The sequence below is a fragment of the Macaca nemestrina genome, chromosome 14 (assembly GCF_043159975.1).
Source record: "Macaca nemestrina isolate mMacNem1 chromosome 14, mMacNem.hap1, whole genome shotgun sequence".
Lineage (NCBI taxonomy): Eukaryota > Metazoa > Chordata > Mammalia > Primates > Cercopithecidae > Macaca > Macaca nemestrina.
In genome coordinates this window covers 5286155-5311863 of record NC_092138.1, presented here as the reverse complement: position 1 = coordinate 5311863, position 25709 = coordinate 5286155, and the positions used below count along the sequence as shown (strand labels likewise).

At 53.1% G+C, this 25709-nt stretch overlaps 1 protein-coding gene and 1 long non-coding RNA gene across 7 annotated transcripts; one reads left to right on the top strand and one right to left on the bottom strand.

Moving 5' to 3' along the window:
* Positions 1-651: 651 nt before the first annotated feature.
* Positions 652-4813, bottom strand: LOC105498863 (uncharacterized). 2 transcript variants are annotated; one of them, XR_011612317.1, is made up of 4 exons: positions 4324-4813; positions 3695-4122; positions 2451-2635; positions 652-810 (listed from the first exon to the last, which is right to left on the bottom strand). It is a non-coding gene; the product is annotated as an uncharacterized lncRNA (long non-coding RNA). The 2 variants fall into 2 exon arrangements; XR_011612318.1 differs by lacking the exon at positions 3695-4122 and having other exon boundaries at positions 4324-4805.
* Positions 4814-5271: 458 nt separating this feature from the next.
* Positions 5272-25432, top strand: LOC105498864 (caspase recruitment domain family member 19). 5 transcript variants are annotated; one of them, XM_011771233.2, is made up of 6 exons: positions 5272-5475; positions 17837-17979; positions 21192-21345; positions 22694-22753; positions 23026-23097; positions 23799-25430. In XM_011771233.2, exons 1-6 carry the CDS (start codon positions 5469-5471, stop codon positions 23912-23914), a joined length of 552 nt encoding a protein of 183 aa, XP_011769535.2. In that variant the 5' UTR covers positions 5272-5468; the 3' UTR covers positions 23915-25430. The 5 variants fall into 5 exon arrangements, 3 of the variants coding, with proteins under 3 accessions (XP_011769535.2, XP_070933649.1, XP_011769536.2); XR_011612316.1 differs by having other exon boundaries at positions 5280-5475; positions 22694-23097; positions 23799-23875; XM_011771234.2 differs by lacking the exon at positions 22694-22753 and having other exon boundaries at positions 5284-5475; positions 23799-25432.
* The last annotated feature ends 277 nt before the right edge of the window (positions 25433-25709 follow it).

The window sequence follows — 25709 nt, the reverse complement described above, 5'->3', positions numbered from 1 at the left end:
AGAGATGGAGTTTCACCATGTTGGCCAGGGTGGTCTCAAACTCCTGACCTCAAGTGATCCACTCACCTCGGCCTCCTACAGTGCTGGGATTACAGATGTGAGCCACCGCCCAGCCTACCCATTCATCTCTTGATGGACACTTGGGTTGTATCCACCTCTTGGCTACTGTGAATCAGTGTGCAGATATCTCTTTTGAGACCCTGCTTTTAGTTATTTTGTGTATACAGAGGATTGTTAAAATATGTAAATCAGAGCAAATCACCATGCCCTTCCCCCAGCTTACAGCCCCCAAACCATGGGCTCCTAGCTGCCTGGCCTGTGTGACCCGGCCTAATATGCCCAGTCACTCCCTGTTATTGTTCCCCTTGCTCCACTCCAGCCACAACATCACATTGGCTGTCTCTCAGGCACAGCAGGTTCACTTCTGCCTCGAGGCTCCTGCGTGCCCTGTTTCATCTGGAACACTTCCCCAGCTATCATCTGGCTTTCTCAGTGCAGCTAGGCCTCTGCTCAGATGAATAGTACATTAGTTATTTATTGCCTTGGAACTGATTACCCCAAAACATGGGAGTTCAAACACAACAATCGCCATTTATTCTCTTTCACTTGGTGGGTCAAGAATTTGGGCTTTGCAGGGTGGTTCTGACTCAGGGTTTCTTATGCCACTGCAGTCAGATGTCAGCCAGGGTTGAGGTCTCATCTGAAGTCTCTACTGGGGCTTAGGATCCACTTCCAAGATGATTCCCTCTCTCACAGTGAGTCACTGCTGGTTGTTGGCTGGGGGCCTAGTTCCTCTCCACACAGGGCTCTCTGCAAGGCAGGTTGAGCATCCTTACAATATGGTGGCTGATTAGCCCCAGAACAAGCTATCTGAAGATGCAAGGCTGAAACCATGATGCCTCTGTGACCCAGCCTCAGAAGTCACACCGTCACCCCTGCCACACTTCACTGGCCACACAGACCAGCCTGATTGACTGTGGGAGGAGTCTACACAAGGGCATGACCTGGAATGTGAGGATTCCTGGGGCCACCTTGGAGGCTGGCAACCTCACAGGCATCCTCTGCCTCTTTCTTGGCCTGACCCACCTCCCTAGCTCTTACTAGATCAACATGCAGATGTGTGTTTGTGTCCTCTGGTAACAGGGAAGCTCCATCAGGGGGATGGAACTTCCTGTCTTCCCTGTGATCCAGCTCTGGGTTGGGCATATGTTTAGGAGATATTGTTGAATGAATTAATCAGTGGCTGAATGGATAAATGATGGCCTCTGGCCATGTGAGAATGTGGGAGGAGAATGTCCTTGCTCCTCAGTGTTCAGGCCCTTCATCACCCACCATCACCTCTTGGCCTGGTTACAGTTGGCTTCAGCCATGAAGGTCTCCCACAGCCCATGGGGGCCTCGTGCCTCCTGCCCTGGCCTAGAAACACCATCTTCAGCGTCAGCCTCTCAGGGAGGCCACCCTGTCATCTTTATAGCATCTGTCCTTGCCCTCCTATCCTTAACCCTAATTGTCAACAGAGCTATCTGTGTGCATTCATTAAGTGCCTCCTGCATGCCAGCCTTTGTGGAGTGAACACTACAGCACAGATAATGGTCAGTGGGGAAACCATCATAGGACAAGGCTAGTGCTCTGAAGAACTGAGACTGGGGGTGGGGTGTGGTGGTGAGTGATGTGGTCCAGAAGGGCCAGACTCCAAGCGGGGGCGAGGATGCTAGGCAGGGAGCTGGGAAGAACATTCTGGGTGGTCACAGCACACATGAAGATTTGTAAATGGCAGAGGTGGCTGCTGGAGGAACAGGAAGGCTATGAGCCCGGGGTGGGAGAAGAGGACGGTCAGACTCAGTGTTATGGCCTGTGGCCGCCATGTGAGTACTGGGCTGTGGGGACAAGGATGGGGCACGTCTCACATCTCACAAGAGACGTGAGAAGGCAGCTGCCACCTTCCAAGCAAGAGATAACAGGGATGGTGGTCACCGAGGTGGGAGCAGGGCTGGGCTTGGAAGGCAGAGCCCACAGGTGCAGGGTGCAGGTGAGCAGAGGCCTGAGTGAGGAAAGGCTGGCCATAGGAAAACCAGGGGGAAGTGCCCCCACCCAACCCAATGCAAAGAACCCCTGTGGAAATTAGCTTTGCCTGCATAATTTTAAGATTCTGCCTGCTTTCTAACAAGATCCAGCATGTGAATGGCAAGAACATCTGAAAGAAGCAAATAGTAAGGTGGAGGCCGTTCAGAGGAGCGGGTGTGTGTGTGTGTCAGCGCCCTGGCTTCTGTGACATTCACAAAGATTCTCTGCTTGACCAAACTTTAGTCAGGCTCCTGAACTTTCTCCTTGGCCCATCTGTGAACTTCCTTGTAAAATCCAGTTTCAACAAAGAATCCTCCTAGTGAGTTTAGCAAGAACTCCCCACCCTGGATACCTGGTCACCCTTGATACCCCATCACGGTCCTCACCCGCACCATCCTATGGGTGAGATCTTATCAGCCCAGGCTGTCTTTGCAAGAATTCTGTCAGCCGGAATCCCCTTCACCCCGATGTTTCCTCTTCCTAATTTTCCATCCTCAAAGCCGCCTCCTGTCCCAAGTGTCCTTGCTGTATTCAGAGTTGAGCCCAGTTCTCTGCTGATGTCTGTCTTCCCCTATCACAAGAGTCCTGAATAAAAATCTGTTTTTACATCTGTAACCACAGTCCAGCTCTGGTTTTTCTTTGACAGTGTCCAAGGGCAGGACTTCCTGTCACACCTCAGTTCACTCCTCCTAAGGGGCCCCCCGACTTTCTCAGGAACTCACTTTCCATTTGGGGTCCAGGCAGCCATAGCTGGCAAGAGCTAGCCAGGAGGGAGGATGCGTGTGCTATGCCTGGGGGAGAGGGAATGCCCAGGACCTGCCCTTTGACCATGGGGGTGTCCATGCCTGCTTGCAGCCCCCGTGGTGGGCATCTGGGCTGTAGACCCCTGGCTGCACTAGCAGCTGTCCTGCTTTCTGCCGTGACCTTCCATCCCATAGGCTTGGAGGGCACATCCCAGAGGGCACAGGGCTTTTGAGTCCCTGCATGCAGGATTGGGTTCCTTGAAGTAAATCCTCTTCAAATCCTCAGGTGGCCGAGGAGCAGCGACCTGTACTTGGGAGGCTACACCTGGCTGCCAGACTTTGGGCAAGGGGCTTCATGCTCGAAGCCTCAGTTTCCCTGTCCATCACATGGTCGGGGCAGTGCTGGGGGTGCAGGAGTGGTTGTGAAGGTGGGATGCTAGCTTTCCCAAAAGGGGCTGGGGTCAGGGCTCCCTGAAGGTGGGCAGTGCATGGAGCCACTGTGGTCCCCACTGTGTCTCCCTTCCACTCTGTCCCCACCCTTATGGCTCTGACATCACTCAGGGGCAGGAGTGTGTGCAAAATAAACCCAGAGAGCTAAGTACTAGACGCCATAACGGTGTGATGGATGCAGAAGAATTGGCGTCAGGCCACATCCCATCGGGGCAAAAGAGGCCCTCTGGGGAAGCCCCCTCTGGGTCCTCCAGGGGAGCACCTGGAGCCCAGAGCCAGCCTGGACTTACTCAGGCACACAAGCAGATGAGAGGCCTGGAGGGACCCACAGGCTGGGCCACTACCCTCCTGCCCTGAGACTGGCCCTGTCCACAGGCCTGGGGCAGGCTGGGTCTGATGGCAGCCTGGCCTCCTGGGGAGTCTGGGCAGGGGCTCACCTTCAGTGTTTGGGGACAGGGGTGGCTGCTGTGTATGGCCATAACTGGGCCCCAAGAGTTCTGAGGTTTCCAGGTGACAACTGCACCCATTCTCCTGATGCCCCATATGCTGGCCCTGATGGGAGGTCATGGCACAGGGGAGAACTGAGGCACAGAGACAGACGGCGCATGAACTGCAGGGACCACAGTGCTGTCCGAGAAGGGGATACTGTGTTGGGCCCCGATTCTGGGTCAGGCTCCAGCATCTCATATTAGAGCTGCTATGAGGGAACGGCCCACACAGGCAAAGAAGGAAACGGGAGGGGTAGCTGCTGCTGCTGGCTGGGAAGGCGCTGCTTTGCTTCCCTTCACGGGTCTCCATCTCCTGGCTGGGGCCCAGTGCATTCACATCATATGGGGCTGGCGTCTTTTTGTGGTGGGCACCGGAGCTGGAAAGGCCAGAAAGCGGGAGGGAAGGTGGAGAGTTTGCCCGAGATCACTCATTTTACAGTCCAGGAAACTGAGGCTCAGGCACGTTAAGTGACCTCCCTAGTTACGGTCACACTGCCAAGCTAGTGTCTTTTGAAGGTGGGGGACTGGGGCCCCCAAGAAGGCGTGGCCACCCCCCTCCTCCCACCCCGAGGTCACACCGTTGAGTCCTTCTCCCCTGGATTTGGGAGAGCATCACTGGGCACTGTCTCCTTTGGCGGGTCCCTGCGGCGTACTGGACGCCAACCGGTCTTCTGCCCCAGGCCTGGCCCTATACTCCCCAGGGCCTGAATTTCTGTATGCCCCTGGATCAGTCACCTCCCCTCTCAGTCTGTTTCCTCAGCCAAAGGGTGGGGCGCGAGGCCGAGGGAGGGGCGGTGGACTGAGCCGGGTGCCGCCGGGCCACCTGGATCCCGACTCCGCCACCCAGCGCGGCAGCGCCCGGAAGGGCGGGCCCAAGACACACGGGGCCCCGGGCAGGAGCGGGCGCGGCCACGAAGGCGCGCGGCCGCCGTAGCTCTGGCAGCGGTGAGGGTGGGACTCGGACGCGGGCATGGCTCCAGTGATAGGCGGGGCTTAAGGCCGCTGCGACGGCGTTGTAGGCCCAGCAAGGGGAGGGACTCTGGGCCCCTCGCGGCGCCCTAACGGACGCTGGGAGGGGCGGGCGGGCGGTCCGGTGGCGCCCGCCCACGCCCGCAATGGCTGGGTATAGCAGGAAGGGGCGGGGCTCAGGGCCCCTGGACGCGCGGAGGCCGACGCCGCAGGGGAGCGGGACTCGAGTGAGGGGCTGGCCCAGGGCTCCTGGAGGCGCGGAAGCCGTGCCGGAGGAGGCAGGGCCCGAGTGAGGGGCGGGGCCCAGTGGGTCCTTGAAGCTTGGAAACCTTCGTCGGAGAGGGCGGGGTTCGGGTGCAGGGCGGGGCTCAGGACTCCTGGAGGCGCGGAAGCCGACCGGAGGGGGCGGGGCTCGAGTGAGGGGCAAGGCTCAAGGATCTTCGTAGCGGCCTATCCCAGGACGGCAAGGGGGCGGGATTCGAGTGAGGGGCGGAGTTTAGAGCCCTGGCGGCGCCGTAGTGGGCGCGGAAGGGGCGGGGCCTAGCGGGAAGGGGGCAGGGCTCGCCGAGGGGCGGGGTTTAGAGCCCCCGAGTCTACACCGCCGAAGCCGGGGGACGGGCCTAGCCAAAAGGGGCGGGCGAGGACGGCCCGCGGGCGGCGGTCACTGGAAAGGCTGTACTGGGCGGCTGACCGAGGGGCTGACGCGCGGAGGGGTAGACAGCTGGGGACTGCGGGCGGCGCTGTGTCCGTCGCCATGACAGGTGGGCACGGGGCTGGCTGGGCGGCAGGGATGCGGGCGCCCTGGATGGGTGGCCCGGCCGGAGGGTCCGGCTGTCTTGCGAGTTGCCTGCAGGCCGCGCCTGGGCTGCGGGGGCCGAGTGACCTTGGTCCGTCAGCTGCCGGTGGTGCGCGGGTGCACCCCTGCGAGGTGGTGGGTGTCCCGGGCTTCTGCCCGGCGGGGCCGTGCCAGCCGAGGCGGGGTGGGGCACGATGGGTGGTGGCCAGGTGCGGGGCCTGAAAAGGGCGGGGGCGACAAGACAGCTCCAGGGTGGGGCTGCACAGCCAGGGTCTGGGCTCGGCCACTGCCAGTCTGTGTGTTGGGAGGTGTCCCGTGGTGGGGAATTTGGTATGAAAGAGTAGGAGGTGGTAGAAATGACAACAGAGAGAATTCACAGCGTCCTGCTATGATTCTGGTCACGGAAACAACGCTCCATCCTTGCAACTACCCCAACGACCTCGCAGCACAGGCGGTGCGTTCCTCGGCCGCATGTGGTTTCTGTGGGACTCTTGGAGCCTCCCAGACTCTTTTGGGGGTCCACGACGGTCTTGCCCCTGTTTAGGCCTAAGGGAATCGGGGACAACGACTGGACCCTCCAGTGTTGTGCTCCACACTAGTGGCCCCAGCCCACCCTTCCTCCCCAGGGCTTCTCTGGGGACCTGCCCACCATCCTCCTGATCCCAAACAGGGTGACCCTGCTCTGTGGACCTTCCCCTGTTGGAGAAGCCCCATGAGGGTGATGGGCTGGTAAAGGACCCCATGGCAGCCCGGTCAGGGAGTATGGGGGTTCCCAGAAGCTGTACTTCATTCTCACTGTTCTGCTTCATGGAGCAGAATTGGCTCAGGGGCTCAGGTTGGCCCCAGAAGTCCCTAGTCCTCTCTCAGTGCTCTCACTTGAGTCTCAGCCTAGGTCCTGCACACAAATAGGATCTCATGGGCTGGAAACTGACGACTTCCAGGACACCAGGTCAGAAGAGACTTCCAGCCTAGGCCACAAGAGACCCCCCAGCTGCCACCTGCTCCCCTTTGTCCTCCCTTCTAACCCTTCTTATTTGTGGCTCTCATATCTGAGCACTTACTGTGCATTGGACCCTATGTTGGGTGATTCCTGTCTGAAAATGATCAGATGGGGACCGGGCGCCTTTGCTCACGCCTGTAATCCCAGCATTTTGGGAGGCCCAGGCGGGCGGATCACAAAGTCAGGAGATCGAGACCATCCTGGCTAACATGGTGAAACCCCATCTCTGCTAAAAATACAAAAAATTAGCTGGGCGTGGTAGCGGGCACCTGTAGTCCCAGCTACTGGGAAGGCTGAGGCAGGAGAATTTCTTGAACCCAGGAGGCGGAGCTTGCAGTGAGCCGAGATGGCGCCACTGCACTCCGGCCTGGATGACAGAGCAAGACTCCGTCTCAAAAAAGAAAAAGAAAGAAAATGATCAGATGGGGACACGTGGAGTATCTTGTCTGTGTACAGATGGGAAAACAAAGTCAAATTGTGCCCTGCCCACTCTGGAATTCCTTAACTCCCTTCGTGAGTTCATCAGAATGCGTGGGACACAACTCAGAGCTATGCTGGTCTCCAGGGAGCCCTGTCCCAGGGACTAGGTATTGGCAGAGCCTGAGGCCTTGCTGTCCATTGAGAAGCCTTCCTGCACAAAGGGACCCTGTCCCTTGCTCTCTGTCAGGGAAGCTTCCTTGCATAAGGGGACGCTGGAGCTGGGAGATCACGTCAGGCAGGGGTCCCTGAAGGCTCTGATTGTAGGCCTCACCTTTTCCAGTGTGTGCTTCCTACCTGTTGGGTCTACTCACTGGGCCTGGAGACATTCCCTCACAAGCCTTAGTCTTTGGCATGGAGAGCCAAGGCCCTTGGAGCACAGCTCTGGGAGGGTCATATGAACAACCCTGCAAGGCTGCAGACCCGTAGTCCCAGGCTCACCACCTCCCTGCACCAACTGGGGTCCTGCCTCCCGCCAGCCCTCGCTGCAAGCAGCGCATGTGAGCCAGTGCCTGCAGAACGCTGAGGAGGTGTCTGCGTGGGGCAGGTGCTTGACAAGTTACCCCCCGGGCTGTGCCGGCAAGTGAGCAGTTTTAGTTGGGCTGAGCACTGAGACAAGGGGGCTCCTGGAAGAAATACGGGAGGGGGCCGGGCGCGGTGGCTCAAGCCTATAATCAATCCCAGCACTTTGGGAGGCCGAGGCAGGTGGATCACGAGGTCAGGAGATCAAGACCATCCTGGCTAACACAGTGAAACCCCGTCTCTACTAAAAATACAAAAAATTAGCTGGGCGTGGTGGCGGACGCCTGTAGTCCCAGCTAGTGGGGAGGCTGAGGCAGGAGAATGGCGTGAACCCGAGAGGCGGAGCTTGCAGTGCGCCGAGATCGCGCTACTGCACTCCAGCCTGGGCGACAGAGCGAGACTCCGTCTAAAAAAAAAAAAAAAAAAAAATTCGGGAGTGGAGGTTGATGCCCAAGTGTCTGGACTCCAATTGGTTGGGGATGACAGGAGCTTCGGAAGCCCTCTTGCACGTAGGATAGCAAGGTGAACATGAATTAACCGGGTGGAAACCGAGGAACAGGTATTCTCAGCCTGGGGCAAGGTTCCCAGACAGGATGGTGCTGTTGGGGACTGCCACGCAGGAAGTCTCATGGGCCTGGAGGGCTGGGTGAGAGTGGGTGGGGCCAGCTCCCATGGGGCCTCGAATGCCAGGCTGAGGGCATCAGTCTGAGCTGATAAGAAGGTTCATGTTGGGGTAATAGAGTGGGGGTCTATAGTGCTGGTGCCAGCTTGGCAAGAAGAAAGGGGATGTAGGGCATGGTGAAGGCTTGCCGGGTCTGTGCCAGAGCAAGCCATCTTCCTTTGTCCTATAAAAACAGTTCAGGGACTTGTTTATCGGGAGCTGGCACTGAGATGGTTTCGTTTCTCGTGCCTTTTCTGGCTTCCAAGTGCTGCGTGTTTGTGTGCACAACTCGCAACCACAGGAAGCACAGAGCCCCCAAGCCGCGGAGCCTGGCTTCAGCCCCCAGATCTTGCGGCCTGTGCCAGCTGACTCTCGGCTCACGGTGACTCATGGCTGTGCAGCAGCGGAGGCTCCGCCTGGTTAGCGGCTTGCAGGGCAGGAGGAGGCCGCTACAGGATGCTGGCCACCGTCCACCTACCGTGCTTGCCCTTGGGCCTTGGACCATTCATTGCAGAACTCTTTTTTTTTTTTTTTTTTTTTTGAGACAGAGTCTCACTCTGTCACCCAGGCTGGAGTGCAGTGGCGCTATCTTGACTCACTGCAACCTGTGCCTCCCGGGTCCAAGGAATTCTCCTACCTCAGCCTCCTGAGTAGCTGGGACTACAGGCGTGTGCCACCACGACCAGCTAATTTCTTTTGTATTTTTAGTAGAGATGGGGTTTCACCGTGTTGGCCAGGCTGGTCTTGAACTCCTGACCTCATGATCCACCTGCCTCAGCCTCCCAAAGTGCTGGGATTATAGGCGTGAGCCACCGTGTCCAGCCTGCAGAACTCTTTAGTGAGCACCTAACTACTGGATTCTTAGCCAAGTGGGCAGTGCTGGGGAGGACAGCCTTGGGCCTGCTCTTGGTCTCTTGGTCTGGCAGGGAGTAGACTGCTGTCGCTGATTACAGTGAAGTCGCATGTTAATTAGAGAGGCAGAATGTCTGGATGTCAAGAGGTGGTCCTCAACACAGCTGTGCCTGGGCCTGAATCTTGATCTGTCACTTCGTATCTGGTTGCAGTCTTGGGCAGGTACCTTATCGTCTCACTGTGCCTTAGTTTCCCTATCTGAAAACGGGGCTGGTGGTTGTCCCTATGTTGCAGGGCTGTTGGAAGGATGAAGGTTGTAGGTAGATGCAGGGCTCACAGAGTGCCAGACATGTGGGATTGCTCTGTGAATCTTGGCTAATTCATCTTATTTCTTTTAACTAGAGGACTGTAGGCGCTGGACCCAGACCGCCCAGCTGGGCCTGTCCATGTGGCCTTGGCAGGTCACTTGACGGCCTTGCGCTCAGCTTCCTCACCATGGTGGGGCTGCTGGCGGACTCAGTGCAGGTGAGGGCTGAATCAGCCCCCAGCCATCTGCCTCCCTGCACGGCCCATGGCAAGTGGCTTCAGCCAGATGATAGGGTGGCTGATGGCCTCAATGTGGGCATCACCAGGGACCCTGTGAACCAGGATGGCCCCCCTGTTGTTCTCTGGAGGGCAGGTATCTGTGGGGTTAAGGATGTGTTTGCGGGGTTGCTTGGTGAATGCCAGCCCACACCCCTACACTGTGAGCCCCTGGAGGATGTGGATGGATCTGCCCATCGCCGTGGTCCCCAGCCCGGCGCAGGGCGAGCATGCTGAGATGGGCTGTTCTCACCTGGGCCTGGGTCTGTAGGGTCTGCACAGGGTCCCACAGAGCATGGTTGCTTTTGGGGCGGGTCCACATTCTGGGGGGCAGAAAGACCAGCCAGGAGGAAGTGGCAACTGGAAAGAGGCATGAGAAAGTAAAACAGTCTGTTGAGTCTGTGCCTCAAGGAGGAAACCCAAGAGGGGGCCCCGCTATGTCCAGCACGATGACACTGTTTTTGTTTTGGTTTTTTCTTTGAGACAGTCTCACTGTTGCCCAGGCTGGAGTGCAGTGGCGCACTCTCGGCTCACTGCAACCTCTGCCTCCCAGGTTAAGCGATTCACCTGCCTCAGCCTCACTAAGTGCTGGGATGACAGGCGTGAGCCACCACACTCAGCCTTCGTTTCTTTTTAGCACTGAATAATATTCATGGTATGGATAAACCAGAGTTTATTTATCCATTTACATTTTTTTGTGAGAAAATATACAGAAACAAAATTTACCTTCTTACCCATTTTTCAGTGTACACTTCAGTGATACTAAATACACTCACAATGTTGTGCAGTTGTCACCACTGTCCATTTCCAGAGCTTCTTTATCATCCCAAACAGAAATTTGGTACCCGTTAAACAATAACTGCCCTTTCTCCTTCTGCTCACACCTCCTGGTAATCTCTATTCTATTTTCTGTCTGTATGAATTTGACTCCTCTAAGTACTTCATATAATTGGAATCATATAATATTTGTCCTTTTGTGCCATGTTTATTGCACTTAGCATAATGTTTTCAAGGTTCATCCATGTTGTGACATCCATGTATCATAATTTCCTTCCTTTTTAGGGCTGAGTAATATTCTGTTTTACGTAGGTATATACCACATTTTGATAATTCATTCATCTTCTGGTGAACATTTGCACTATTTCCATCTTTATTTTGAATAGTGCTGCTATGAAAACCAGTGTGCAAGTATCCATTTGAGTTCCTGCATTTATTTATTTATTTATTTATTTATTTAAGACAGAGTCTCACTTTGTTGCCCAGGCTGGAGTGCAGTGTTGGTGATCTTGGCTTAGTGCAACCTCTGCCTCCTGGGTTCAAGTGATTCTCATGCCTCAACCCCCTGAATAGCTGGCACTACAGGCGAGTGCCACCATGCCTGGCTAGCTTTTTGTATTTAGTAGAGACGGGGCTTCGCCATGTTGGCCAGGCTGGTCTTGAGCTCCTGACCTCAGGTGATCTGCCCAGCTTGGCCTCCCAAAGTGCTGGGATGACAGGCATGAGCCACCACCCCCGACTGAGTTCCTGCTTTTTGTTGTCTAAGGTATATACCTAGAAGAATTTCTGGATCACATGGTAATTCTTTTTTTTTTTTTTTTTTGAGACAGAGTCTCACCGTTGCCCAGGCTGGAGTACAGTGGTGCAATCTCAGTTCACTGCAACCTCTGCCGCCCAGGTTGAAGCGATTCTCCTGCCTCAGCCTCCCAAGTGGCTGGGACTACAGGCGCCTGCCATCCCACCTGGCTAATTTTTGTATTTTTAGTAGAGACCGGGTTTCACCATGTTAGCCAGGATGGTCTCGCTCTCCTGACCTCGTGATCTGCCTGCCTCGGCCTCCCAAAGTGCTGGGATTACAGGTGTGAGCCACCGCGCCCGGCCATCATACGATAATTCTATGTTTAGATTTTTGAGGAACTGCCATACTGTTTTTTTCCACAGTGGCTGCACTATTTTACATTTTCAGCAGTAATGCCCATGAGTTTGAATTTCTCCATATCCTCACCAACATTTTTTTTTTTTTTTTTTTGAGACGGAGTCTCGCTCTGCCACCCAGGCTGGAGTTCAGTGGCCGGATCTCAGCTCACTGCAAGCTCCGCCTCCCGGGTTCACGCCATTCTCCTGCCTCAGCCTCCCGAGTAGCTGGGACTACAGGCGCCCGCCACCTCGCCCGGCTAGTTTTTTGTAGTTTTTAGTAGAGACGGGGTTTCACAGTGTCAGCCAGGATGGTCTCGATCTCCTGACCTCGTGATCCGCCTGTCTCGGCCTCCCAAAGTGCTGGGATTACAGGCTTGAGCCACCGCGCCCGGCTACCAACATTTGTTATATTAATATATAGCTATCCTAATGAGTATGAAGCGATATCTCATTATGATTTTTATTTGAATTTCCTTAATGAGTAATCATGACCATTTTTTCTTTTTCTTTTTCTTGAGACTGAGTCTTGCTCTGTTTCCCAGACTGGAGTGCAGTGGCGCAATCTCGGCTCACTGCAACTTCCATCTCCTGGGTTCAAGTGATTCTCTTGCCTCAGCCTCCCAAGTAGTTGGGATTACAGGCACACACCACCATGCCCGGCTAATTATTGTGTTTTTAGTAGAGACAGGGTTTCTCCATGTTGACCAGGTCAGTCTCAAACTCCTGACCTTAGGTGATTTCAGGTGATCTGCCCGCCTCAGCCTCCCAAAGTGCTGGGATTACAGGCGGGAGCCACCGCGCCTGGCCTGATAAGCATTTTTTTGTGTGTTTGATGGCTAGTTGTATATTTTCTTTAGAGAAGTGTCTATTCAAGTTCTTTGCTTATTTTTGAATTGGGTTCTTTGTGTCTTTTGCTGTTCAGTTGTAGGAGTTCTTTATAGAGTATGGATACTAATCCCTTATGAGATACATGCTTTGCAAATATTTCTCCCATTTATGTGAACTATTTTTTCACTCTTTTTTTCCACTCTTTTAATTAAAAATAGGGTTTAATTCTAGACTCTCGTATTCTATGCCAGTGACCCATATATCTGTCTTTATGATAGTACCACATTGTTTTCATTATTGTATCTTTTTACAGTAAGTTTGGAAAGCAGGAAATATGAGTCCTCCAACCCTGTTTTTTGTTTGTTTGTTTTTTAAGTTTTTTTTTCTTGTTGGCTATACAGGTATTTTGTTTTGAAATTCTATATGAATTTTAGGATGGGTTTTTCTGTTTCTGCAAAAAACACTTGAGATTTTGATAGGGATTGCATTGAATCTGTAGATTGCTTTGGGTAGTGCTTGCAGCAATGTTTTGTGGCTTTCAGTGTACAAGATTTTTGCCTTCTTGATTAAATTTCTTCCTAAGTATTTTATTCTTTTCAATGCTATTATAAATTGAGTCGTTTTCTTAATTTTTGGATTGTTCATTGTTAGTATGTAGAGATGAAATATTTTTGTGTGTTGATTTTATATCTTGCAACCTTGCTGCATGCTTTTAATTAGCTCTAACTTCAAAGAAAAAGATTTTAGGATTTTCTATATATAAAATCATGTCATCTGTGAACAGAGAAAATTTTACTTTTTCCTTTACAATTTGAATGCCTTTTATTCCCTTTTCCTTTTCTTGCCTAATTGCTCTGGTTGGAACTTCCAGTACTATGTTGAATATAAGTGGTAAGAGCAGACATCTTTATCTTGTTCCTGATCTTAAAGAAAAAGCTTTCAGTCTTTCACCATTAAGGTATGATGTTAGCTGTGGGCTTTTCATATAAAAATGTCCGTCAATATATGAGGTGGGATGATTCCAGGAATCCCCTCAAAATCATCTGAGGATGTTCAAATCCCTTATATAAAGCGCTATAATATTTGCACCTACACACATCCTTCCATATATTTTAAATTATCTCTAGGTTACTTGTAATACCTAACACAATGTAAATGCTATGTAAATCATTGTACTGTATTTTTAAAACTTGTATTTTTTGGCTGTAGTCTTATTTTGTATTGCTTTTCCCCAAATATTTTATATCTGCTGTTGATTTAATCCATGGATATGGAACCTGCAGAGACAGAGTGCCAACGCTATGGCCTTTATCATGCTGATGAAGTTTCCTTCTGTCTTAGTCCATTTTGTGCTGCTATAACAGAACACTTGAAACTAGGGAATTTATAATGAGCAGAAATGTATAGGCTCATGCTTCTAGAGGTTTGGAAGTCCAAGATCAGGGAGCCAGCATCTGGTGAGGGTCTTCTTGCTGTGTTATTCCATGGTGGAAGGCAGAAGGGCTAGAGAGAATGAGAGGGATTAAGAGGAAGAAAACAAACCCGAAACTTCAAGCCCTTTTGTAATTGGCATTAATCCATTCATGACGGTAGAGCCCTCATGACCTGTACACCTCCCATTAGGTTCTATCTCTCAGTGCTGTTACTTTGGGGATTAAGTTTCCAATACATGCTTGTTGACACATTCAAACCATACCATCTTCTAGACCTAATTAATTAAATATTTATATCAAGAAAGGATGTTGACATTTATCAAATGCTTTTTCTAAAACAACTGAAATGGCCATGTATTTTTTCCTTCATTCTATTAATGTGGTATATTTCATTGATTGATTTTTGATTTTTACATGTCGAACCATCCTTGTATTCCAGGAACAAATCAATGTATACTTCTTTTAACATGCTGCTGAATTTGATTTGCTGGATTTTGTTGATTTTTTCCATCAATATTCCTAAGGAGTATTGGTCTGTAGTCTTTTCCATTTTCTTTTTTTTCATAGAGACAAGGTCTTGCTGTATTGCCCAAGTGTGGTCTTGAATTCCTGGCATCAAGTGACTCTCCTGCCTCTCTCTCCCAAAGTGGTTTTCTTTTCTTGAAGTGACTTTGTCTGATTTTGGTATCAGGGTAAAGCTGACCTCACAGAATTAGTTATGAAGTGTTCCCTCCTCTTCAGTTTTTTTTGTAAGTTTGAGAAGGATTGGTATTAGTTCTTTACATTTATGGTAGAATTAACCAGCAAAGCTATCTGGTCCTGAGCTTTTCTTTCTTGAGATATTTTTCATTATTGATTTAATCTTACTAGTTATTGGTTAGATTTTCTATTTCTTCATGGTTTAGTTTTGGTGGATTGTGTTTTTAGGAATGTTTTCATTTCATTTAGGTTATCTAATTTGTTGGTATACAAATGTTCATAGTATTCTCTTACATTCCTTTTTATTTCTGTAAAGTTCATGGTAATGTCCTCACTTTTATTCCTGATACTAGTAATTTGAGTCTTCTCTTATTTTTCTTTGTCAGTCTAGCTAGTTTTGTCATTTTTATTGATATCATCAAAGAATCGACTTTGGTTTTCTTGATTTTTCTCCACTGTTTTTCGATTCTCTATTTCATTTGTCTTCACTCTAATCTTGATTATTTCCCTCCTTCTGTGAGCTTTGGGTTTAATTTGCTCTTCAAGCTCTCTGGTCTTTAGTTTTTCCTTTTCTCACTCCTTAAAGTGTGATGTTAGGTTACTGATTTAAGATTTTTTTTAGATATATGCATTTGCAACTATAATTTTCCCTCTTAGCACTGCTTTTGCTGCATCCCTTAGGTTTTGGCATAGTGTAGGGGGGGTGTGTGTGTGTGTGGGTGTGTGTGTGTAGGTGTGTGTTTCCGCTTTTCTCCTGTTACTTCCTAATTTCCCTCATGATTTCTCTTTTGACCCATTGGTTTTCTTGTTTGTTTGTTTGTTTGTTTGAGACAGAGTCTCGCTCTGTCACCCAGGCTGGAGTGCAGTGGCACGAATTCAGCTCACTACAACCTCCACCTCCCAGGTTCAAGGAATTCTTGTGCCTCAGCCTCCCAGGTAGCTGGGATTACAAGCGTGCACCACCATGCCTGGCTAAGTTTTGTATTTTTAGTAGAGATAGGGTTTTGCCATGTTGGCCAGGCTGGTCCCAAACTCCTGGCCTCAAGTGATCTGCCTGCCTCAGCTTCCCAAAGTGCTGGGATAACAGGTGTGAGCCACCATGACTGGCACCCCATTGGCTATTTAATTTTCACGTATTTGTGAATTTTTTAGTTTTCTATTATTGATTTCTAGCTTCATTGTGGGTGGTCAGAAAATATATTTTATATGATTTCAACCTTTTCAAATATATTAAAACTGGTTTTTGTGGCCACAAACTTGTTTTGCAGCCTATCTTGGGGAATGTTTCATGTGCACGTGAGAAAAATATCTATATTGTTGGATGGAGTGTTCTGTGTATGTCTACCAGGTATAATTGGCTTATGGTGTTGTTGAAGTCCTCTATTTCCTCATTTATCTTCTGTCTGGTGGTTCTGTCTCTCACTGAAAGTGGTGTTTTGAAGTCTCCAAATATTATTATAGAGGTATCTATTTCTCCCTTCAACTCTGCCAGTGTTTGCTTCATACATTTTGAAGCTCTGATATTTGGTGCATATATGTTTATAACTGTTGCATATTCTTGATGAATTTATCCTTTTATTAATACATAATATACTTTTTAATCTCTTGTAATAGTTTTTGACCTATAGTCTATTTTGTCTGATGTTAGTATAGTTACCTCATCTCTCTTTTGGTTACTATTTGTATGGGAATTTTTTTAGGTCCTTTCATTTTCAACTTCTTTGTGTCTTTAGATCTGAAGTGAGTCTTTTGTAGACAGCACTTAGTTGTCTCATATTTTAAAAATCCATTCTGCCAATCTATGCCTTTTGATAGGAAAATTTGGCTGGGCGCGGTAGCTCATGCCTATAATCCCAGCACTTTGGGAGGCCAAGGCAGGCAGATCACCTGAGGTCAGGAGTTTGACACCAGCCTGGCCAGCATGGTAAAACCCTGTCTCTACTAAAAAAATACAAAAACCACCACGCCCGGCTAGTTTTTTGTATTTTTAGTAGAGACGGGGTTTCACCATGTTAGCCAGGATAGTCTCGATCTCCTGACCTCGTGATCCACCCGCCTCGGCCTCCCAAAGTCCTGGGAAACACAGCGAGACTCCGTCTCAAAAAAAAAAAAAAAAAAATACAAAAACCAGATGGGCATGGTGGCGTACACCTGTAATCCCAGGGAGAATTGCTTGAACCCAGGAGGCAGAGGTTGCAGTGAGCCGAGATTGGGCCTCAGCACTCTAGCCTGGGCAACAGAGCAAGACTCTATCTCAAAAAAAAAAAAAGGAAAGTTTAACCTATTTACATTTGAATTAATTGCTGATAAGGAATGTGTTACTACTGCCATTTTGCTATGTGTTTCCTGTATGTCTTGTAGCTTTTTTGACCCTCATTTATTCTATTACTGCCTTCTTTTGTGTTTTGTTCACTTTTTATAGCAACACATTTAGATTCCCTTCTCATTTTCCTCTGTGTTATGTTCTATAAATATTTTCTTTGTGTACATGGGGAAACAGGACAAGCTGCCACAAGTATGTAAGGTGATGCACATGTTCAGTCCCTGTGGGGATCCTGTGTGCCATCCTCTCCATGCCCTCCTGTCGTCACTCCACTGCTCAGCCTTAAAGATCTGTCATTCTAAGAAACATTCTTAATGGAAAAGTGGTACAATGATATTTTAATGGTGATTCTGGAAAAAAAAAAAAAAAGGCAAATGAAAAGCATTTCTAGCCCTCTGGGAGAACTCACTGGTTTACTGTTGGTAGAAGCTTCTTAAGGCCTTTCAGACACACTGTGTCCCATCGTGATCCCAGCACGGGCCACCCTGAGCCCTGTGTCCCTGTATCTGTGCCAGTGTGAAGATCTGCAGAGCCCACGTCTGAGCATTCTTGATCTCGAACTCCTGAGCTCAAGTGATCTGCCCACCTTGGCCTCCCAAAATATTGGTGTTACAAGGGTGAGCCATCGCACCTGGTCTGAGCCACCATGCCTGGCCCTGGGCATTCTGAGCCACCTGTGCCACCCTAGGCCCCAGCTATTTCCTGATGGCCCTGCAGGTGGCCCATGAAAAGTAGATTCTTAGCCCCTCTGAGTTTGATTTCTGTGGCGAGCTCTGTGAAAGTGGGTTTCTAGCACACCCCTTCACTTCCATCTTCTGGTGGGGCAGGTTGGCAGCAGGCAGGTTGGCAGGCCAGGGGCAGCTCTCAGCTGTGCAATGCACACCACACGGGCTGGGATGGCTGTGATTCTGCGGGTGCACCCTCCTGGTGGGCACCCACTTCGGGGGTGATGCCCTCCTGTGGTGTCAGTACAAGGCTGTCGTCTCTGGTCCCCTTGGGCTGTGCTGGCTCATGCCCCTGTGCTGTCTGTTTTAGATCAGACGTATTGTGACCGCCTGGTGCAGGACACGCCTTTCCTGACAGGCCACGGGCGCTTGAGTGAGCAGCAGGTGGACAGGATCATCCTCCAGCTGAACCGCTACTACCCACAGATCCTTACCAACAAGGAGGCGGAAAAGGTGCTGAGGAGGTGAGGGGGGTGCCCGAGACACTGCTCAGTTTCCCTTCCCTTCTGGGCTGGGAGAAGCTGGTGACCAGCCCTGGGTCATTCTCTCACGGGAATGACACACTAGGTATGTCAGGATTCAGAGGTGACATATCTGGACCTGGCTACTAAGGCTGCCTGAGCTACAAACTGACCCTTTGGGGCCCTTTGGACCAAACAAGCCCAGAACGTCAGCTCTCTGTGCCTCAGTTTCTTCCTGTGTCATTGGGTATGCTGTCCCCGAGTTGCTGGGAGATTATAGGAGATAACGTGACAATATAAGACTTGACAATATAAGCACATGACTGTATAAGACTTGGAGGGAGGCAAGAAAGAGGGCGAGAGGGAGGGATGAGGAGGGCGGAGGCAGAGGCAGAGCTGAAGTGGGATGGGGAACAGATAGTCCTGGCCCACCCCAGTGCCACAGTGCTTTGCATTCTGCATCTTCTGAAGGTTCAAAGTGGGCAAACAATTGCTTCCTTTTCTCTAATTTCTTTTTTTTTTTTTTTTTTTTTTGAGACGGAGTCTCGCTCTGTCGCCCAGGCTGGAGTGCAGTGGCGCGATCTCGGCTCACTGCGAGCTCCGCCTCCCGGGTTCACGCCATTCTCCTGCCTCAGCCTCCCGAGTAGCTGGGACTACAGGCGCCCACAACCGCGCCCGGCTAATTTTTTGTATTTTTAGTAGAGACGGGGTTTCACCGTGGTCTCGATCTCCTGACCTTGTGATCCGCCCGCCTCGGCCTCCCAAAGTGCTGGGATTACAGGCATGAGCCACCGCGCCCGGCCCTTTTCTCTAATTTCTATGTTACTGTACGCGGCTGGAAAGCCCAGCATGTCACAGGTAGGCAACCGAGCTTCTAGGAAGGCAGATGCTGACCCACCCCACGGCCATGCCACAGTCTGCCCCTCTCAGCAGTGCTGAGCGGGCTGGTCCCCTCGGAACCCCAGCTTCCCCATGTGTGGAGCAGACGCTGAGAGCCCTGCCTGGCAGGTGTGGTGTGGACTGACTGAGCTGAGCCGGGTAAACGCCTGCCCAAGAGCCCTTATCACCAGATGGCCCTGCAGCCCTGTGGGCACCGCGCCCATCACCCCATCTCACAGAGGTGATCCCAAGGCCCAAGAGGCAGCCGCTTGCCCGGGGCCGCTCATCTCAGGAGTGCCAGGCCATGTCCTGAGTTCATCCTATTGTTTGGGAAAGTGCCCAGGGCCGGTGGCTGTTGCTCTGTCACATGGCCCTGGCCTCTCAGAGCTGCAGAGCTGGAAACAGCAGGGTGGCTCTGCTGGAGATGGCATTTAAGATGCAATTCCTGGGCTCTGTCTTGGGAGGTCTGTCCTGCCCCATCACCCCAGTGCCAGGTGGCCCTGAGGGGACATTGGATGAGTTAGCCACACCCTGCCAACCCCGCCCACATCTGTGGCTCTGGCGCCCGCACTGAGCCACCTGTTCCTTGACAGCCATCACCAAGACCAGAGGGATGGGCAGTGAGTGCCGGAGACCGCTAGGCCTTTGGGGTACAGGTCCTGCCAGCCTCCTTCCCCTCTGGGTGACCCCAATTGAGTCCCTTCTCTTGGAGCTGTCGTTTCCTCACTTGGCAGGGGGTCATGATGCAGGGCTATCCTTAGGGTTGGGGCATCTCCTGGCACAATGAGGTTGGCCCACAACAGAATACAAGTCAACACGGGCCCTGCTACTGGCTCAGGTGCTTCTTCCATTGTGAAGGTGATACAGTAATTTTAAAAGTTAGGAGCTCAAATCCATCTCTTATTATTGTAATTGAAGTCTAACGCATGTTCACTTTTAGAAAGTTTAGAAAGTTTCGGATGTTTATACAAGAAAAACCACATATTCCTTCCTCACACACACCATAGCTTCTGCCACCCATCTGGCTGTCATTTCCACACTGCCACGGTTTTACTCGTTTCCTGTGGCCGTGTAGAATGATGTGCTGCCACCAGGCGGCAGCACTGGGCCACAGACTCCAGGTCCTGGCGGTCAAGGCCCAGTGGCCAGTCCACAGACCTTGTCTGACACATTTCTTTGTCAGACATATCAAAAGAGCCAATACTTTTGTCACCCTTTTCTCTTTTTTTGAGATGGAGTCTGTCACCCAGGCTGGAGTGCAGTGGCGTGATCTCGGCTCAGTGCAACCTCTGCCTCCCAGTTTCCAGTGATCCTCTGGCCTCAGCCTCCCAAGTAGCTGGGATTAAACATGCACCACCATGCCTGGCTAATTTTGTGTACTCTTAGTAGAGATGGGGTTTCGCCATGTTGGCCAGGCTGGTGTCAAACTCCTAACCTCGAACTCCTGATCTGCCTGCCTCGGCCTCCCAAAGTGCTGGGATTGCAGGCATGAGCCATCGCGCTCAGCTTCAACTTATTTTTTAAAAACTTGAATCACATTCCTGTAGACTGCAAAATAACAGAAGTTAGCACTTATACCTCACTTCATTAATTCCCTGTCATAGCCTACCATGAGGGTTCATTATCCCCTTTTTACAAATGAAGAAACCAAGTCTCAGAGGGGTGGAGTAGCTGGCTGAGGTCACACAGGAAGCCACACTATGTCCTAACACTTGGAATGATGTCACCAGCCCTGTGCTTTCTTCTTTTTTTTTTTCTTTTTTTTTTTTGAGACAGAGTCTTGCTCTGTTGCCCAGGCTGGAGTGCAGTGGCGCGATGTCAGCTCACTGCAAGCTCCACCTCCCAGGTTCACGCCATTCTCCTGCCTCAGCCTCCCGAGTAGCCGGGACTACAGGCGCCCGCCACCACACCTGGCTAATTTTTTTGTATTTTCTAGTAGAGACGGGGTTTCACCGTGTTAGCCAGGATGGTCTCGATCTCCTGACCTCGTGATCCGCCTGCCTTGGCCTCCCAAAGTGCTGGGATTACAGGCGTGAGCCACTGTGCCCGGCCAGCCCTGTGATTTCTTTGTGACCGCTCCCAGCCTGTTTCCCAACCTCCTACCCCACAGGGAGTATGAGGAGTAGCAGTGATGCCTGTGACAGAGGCAATGCCAGGCACTATGTGGTGTGGGTAAGGGGCAGGGTGTCACAGGAGCTGCCATCCAGCAGGTGTCCTGACACTCAATGGGGAAGCTGAGGCTGGGGGCCTGACCTTGGTGCCCTGACCTGACCCACAGCCAGCCCCCCTGGCCTGATCTTCCCTGACACCCCCTTATACCCTCAGTTCCGGAACCCCAAGGCGTCCTTGCGTGTGCGGCTCTGTGACCTCCTGAGCCACCTGCAGCGGAGCGGCGAACGGGACTGCCAGGAGTTCTACCGAGCCCTGTATATCCATGCCCAGCCCCTGCACAGCTGCCTGCCCAGCCGCCACGCTCTGCGTAAGTTCCACGTCCCCAACCATGCATGCTCGGTGCCGGCCCAGGGAGGGCACCCCAGCCTGCTGCTGATGCCATGGATGTTCTCCGTGACCTCTCAAGTCTGCTGCAGCCCAGGCCTGGCATCCCCTCTCGCCTCAGCCCTTCCCCAGAGGCCACCCTCAGCCCCGAGGGGAGAGTGTGGCAGGCACAGGCAGTGCGGATGTTGGTATCTGTCTCCCACTTTCTCCATCTCTCTCTGTCATGGCAGTTTTCACACAGAAGGGGGCATCTTGTGCGTCCTCTCTTGCCCTTCCTTTTCTAGCCTCATTCCAGGGGGATCCTTTCCTGTCTGTGTGGACAGCAGCCTTGTTCCCACAGCTGCATAGCGCTCCTAGGCGGTCCCCGCTGGAATTACCCAACCCCATGATGAACCCTTTCATTGCTGCGATCTGCACACGTGTGGGGGTTTCCACAGGGCGTGGTCAGGCCCGGATGGCTGGTCCGAAGCACATGCATTTCAGCTCTGAGGCTCCTGTCCTCAGGCAGTGTGCGCTCAGGCCCCGGGAGTCATGTGGATGCCAGTAGCCTGGGCCCACAGAGCTGCCGGGACGTTCAGGGCGCCTCGAGGTGAAGACGGCAACTCTGATCTGGCGCCTCTGTGGTCAGGGCCCTAGGAGGAGGGGGAGGGGGAGGGGCTACTGCCCCGTGGCCCTCAAGCAACAGGACAGAGACCAGAGGGACTGGGTGGCTCACCCCAGCTACTGGGCTGGGGGTCTCTGAGCCCCCGGAGGCCTCCCCAGGCCTCACAGGACACAGTGCAGATGATGGGCAGGGAGAGCTCGAGGGGAGGCCCAGCCCTGCAGGAGGGACTGGCTCTCCCTCCCGAGCCACGAGTATGCCACAGGGGGCTTTCCAAACCAGGCAGGGCCAAGCCTCGGCCCCACTGGAGGTGGAGCACCTTCTGTGGCTCCCGCGTGCCTTTAGGCCCGTCCAGCAGGTCTCAGGCTGGAAAACCTCCGGGGGAGGCCTGGGCAGAAAGCTTCTGGCCCAGCTGCACCCAGTGAGGCAGCCACCAGGCCGACAGCAGCCACGCTGTCCACAGCAATGTTCATGCCGCGTTTGGTGCCTGTGGCCACCAGGGTACAATGACCTTCCCCATGCCAGTGGCACTTGAAGTCACAGCAGCTGGACCACCGGAGAAGACCCAGACTGTGCATAGTTCCCTGAGGAGGGTTGGTCTCGGGTACCACGGCCTGGTCTGGCCTGGCGGCCCCAGGAGGCAGCAGTGGCCTTGGGCTTCCTACGGGGTGACGACCTTGCTCTCCGGCCCTGCCCACTGACTAACCATGCTCTGTGGTTTTGTTTCTAGAGAACTCAGATTGCACACAGCTAGACTCGGGCAGCCAGAGCGGCGAGCTGAGTGACAGGGGTAACACCTCCCTGCTGCCCTCCCTCTCTCTCCCTCTCTTTCCCTCTCTCTTTACCCTCCCCAGGGCTCCATCTCCGCCTCAGGGGCTTCTCCACCCCAAGTGTGGCTCCATTCCTGGCCTTCTGTTGGTGACAGACCCCCTAAGGTGCTCGCTTGGGGGCTCTTCAGGCAGCACCTCAGCCTGGCACCCCCTCCCCTGCGCAGCCCCCGAGCCTCAGGACCCCACCCCTCTGAGGCCCAGGGGAGCCCTGTTCACGCTGGTGTCTCCCCAGGACCCATGAGCTTCCTGGCTGGTCTGGGCCTTGCTGTGGGACTGGCCCTGCTCCTGTACTGCTATCCACCAGGTGGGTGCAGGTGGACCCTCACAGGGCTGGGCCTGCTTCCCCTCTGCCACCAAGCCAGGGCCCCAGACCCTGCCCAATTTGGGACCCCTTGGCCTCTCCACACCTCAGTGTCCACACTTGAGCAGTGGGATGGTGTCACCTTGCAGGGCTCATGAGAAATGGGATGTAAGGAGGCTCCCAGCGTCCACTGGCTCCTGCCACCCTTGGGAACCAGAAAATGATGACCCCTAGCGGGAGGAGGGGTACAGCCAGGACTCTGGGTGTTACAAAGCCCTGCCACACCTGTGACCTTGAGCCATGTGGGGCCCTTGAGCAGGTCACGTGCCCCAGGGCCTTGGGTCTCTCCACCAGCCACAGGCCTGATGCATAGGAGCCTCCCAGGGCCTGTCTACTGGCGCCCAGCCTGGCCTGCCCCGTCTCCCTTTTCTGTGATGCCTGAGTTTGTCGTGCTGGGAGGCCTACTGGGCGCGAGGACACAGGCACACATGGCAGGACTCAAGGCCCCTGGGTCACTTGGGTGGGAGCTGGGGGCTCTGGAATCGGCCCTAATTCTTGTCTTTTCAACTCAAGCCAAGACCATGACCGGGAGGGAGCACCCTGCCCCAGTGCCCGCTCCCACCCACCCCCATGGGAGGGATGGAAACACAGAATTCACCTCTGGGACTGGTTTGTGAGCTTTTGCCTCCCCTTTTGTCTTCTAGACCCCAAGGGCCTGCCAGGGACCCGGCGCGTCCTCGGCTTCTCGCCTGTCATCATCGACAGACATGTCAGCCGCTACCTGCTGGCCTTCCTGGCAGATGACCTAGGGGGGCTCTGACAGACCCCGGACCCAGGGCCTCACCCGCCACTCAACCAAAGAGTCCTCCAGCTGACCCGCCAAGGGGACTGCTGCTGCTTTTTCTAAATGCTTATTTTTCATTATTTATAATTTGTGTAAAAAACACACCTTCGGCCGGGCGCGGTGGTTCACACCTGTAATCCCAGCACTTTGGGAGGCCAAGGCGGGTGGATCACGAGGTCAGGAGACCGAGACCATCCTGGCTAACACGGTGAAACCCCGTCTGTACTGAAAATACAAAAAATTAGCCGGGCGTGGTGGCGGCGCCTGTAGTCCCAGCTACTCGGAAGGCTGAGGCAGGAGAATGGCGTGAACCCGGGAGGCTGAGCTTGCAGTGAGCTGAGATCGCACCACTGCACTCCAGCCTGGGTGACAGAGCGAGACTCCGTCTCAAAAACAAAAAAAACAAAAAAAACACCTTCATCTTACCAGGTGCTGACCATATTAAATGTTCAAGTTCCCTCAGCCTGCCTCGTTCCTCAGTCTCAGGAGGGCTTCAGAGATGACGGCAGCTATGGCTGCTTCAGCTGGGACTGGCCCTGGTGTTCCCGGCATCTCCACATCCAGCTGCTGGCACAGACCCCCAGACAGGACACCCCCAACATGGGCTCACCTGCCTCGGATAAGCCCCCGGGCACTGCCTCCCCACCTCAGATGTCCCCCACACTGCCCCCTCCTCCCACCTTGTGTGCCTCTCTCTGTCACACACACACACTCTCTCTCTCTCTCTCTCTCTCTCTCTCTCTCTCTCTCTCTGGCTGCTGAGCCTGGGCCGGAGACCTGCTTCCCTCCCCTTGTCAGCTCCTCCCCCAAGCCTTTTAGTGGAGAAACAAGAATATTTGTCAACCCGCAGAATCATCATGAGTTTGCATTTTCCAGGGGGTTTCTGGAGGCACCCAGGCTTTGCCCCAGAAGGTGCTGGGGGCCCCTAACCCTGGGGTGATGCCACTGGCAGGGCGAGGCTATGAGTGCGGCTCCTGGAGGGACCATGCTCAGTCAGTCGCAGGGTCGCTGCGCATGTTACAGTGGGAACCAGGCTGACCGCGGAGTGTGGAGCTCCAGGACATGATGTCCCATTACTGGGCAGCGCTGCTGCTTGGTCATCACAGTGCCTGCCCCTTCAGGGATCTGAGGGCCAGGGACAAGGAAAGCCAGAGCCTCAGAGCCCTCCCACCTGCCAGGCTGCCGCGCGCCCACTGAGTGGGGTGGCAGGGGGACAGCCCTAGCTGCCCTCTCCCTCCTCCACCCTGAGCCGCGGGGCCAGGGCCTGTGCTCCAGTCTCAGCCCGTTTGCCCACCTGTGAAATGGGATCCCTCCCTCGGGACTCCTCCTTGAGCATGGGTTCTGTCACAGCCCCCCTGCCTCGGAAATCCTTTTAGGAATTGACCACCTTGCTCCAGGTGCCCCCTCATGCCTGGGTAAAGGAGACACATACTTAGTGAAGGTGACAGGTGTGACTTGTCCCTGGAGAGCTAAGGAGGGGTCTCCAGGGACATTAACATTCTATTACGGGCCGGGCACGGTGGCTCAAGCCTGTAATCCCAGCACTTTGGGAGGCCGAGACGGGCGGATCACGAGGTCAGGAGATCGAGACCATCCTGGCTAACACGGTGAAACCCCCTCTCTACTAAAAAATACAAAAAACTAGCCGGGCGAGGTGGCGAGCGCCTGTAGTCCCAGCTACTCGGGAGGCTGAGGCAGGAGAATGGCGTAAACCCGGGAGGCGGAGCTTGTAGTGAGCTGAGATCCGGCCACTGCACTCCAGCCTGGGCGA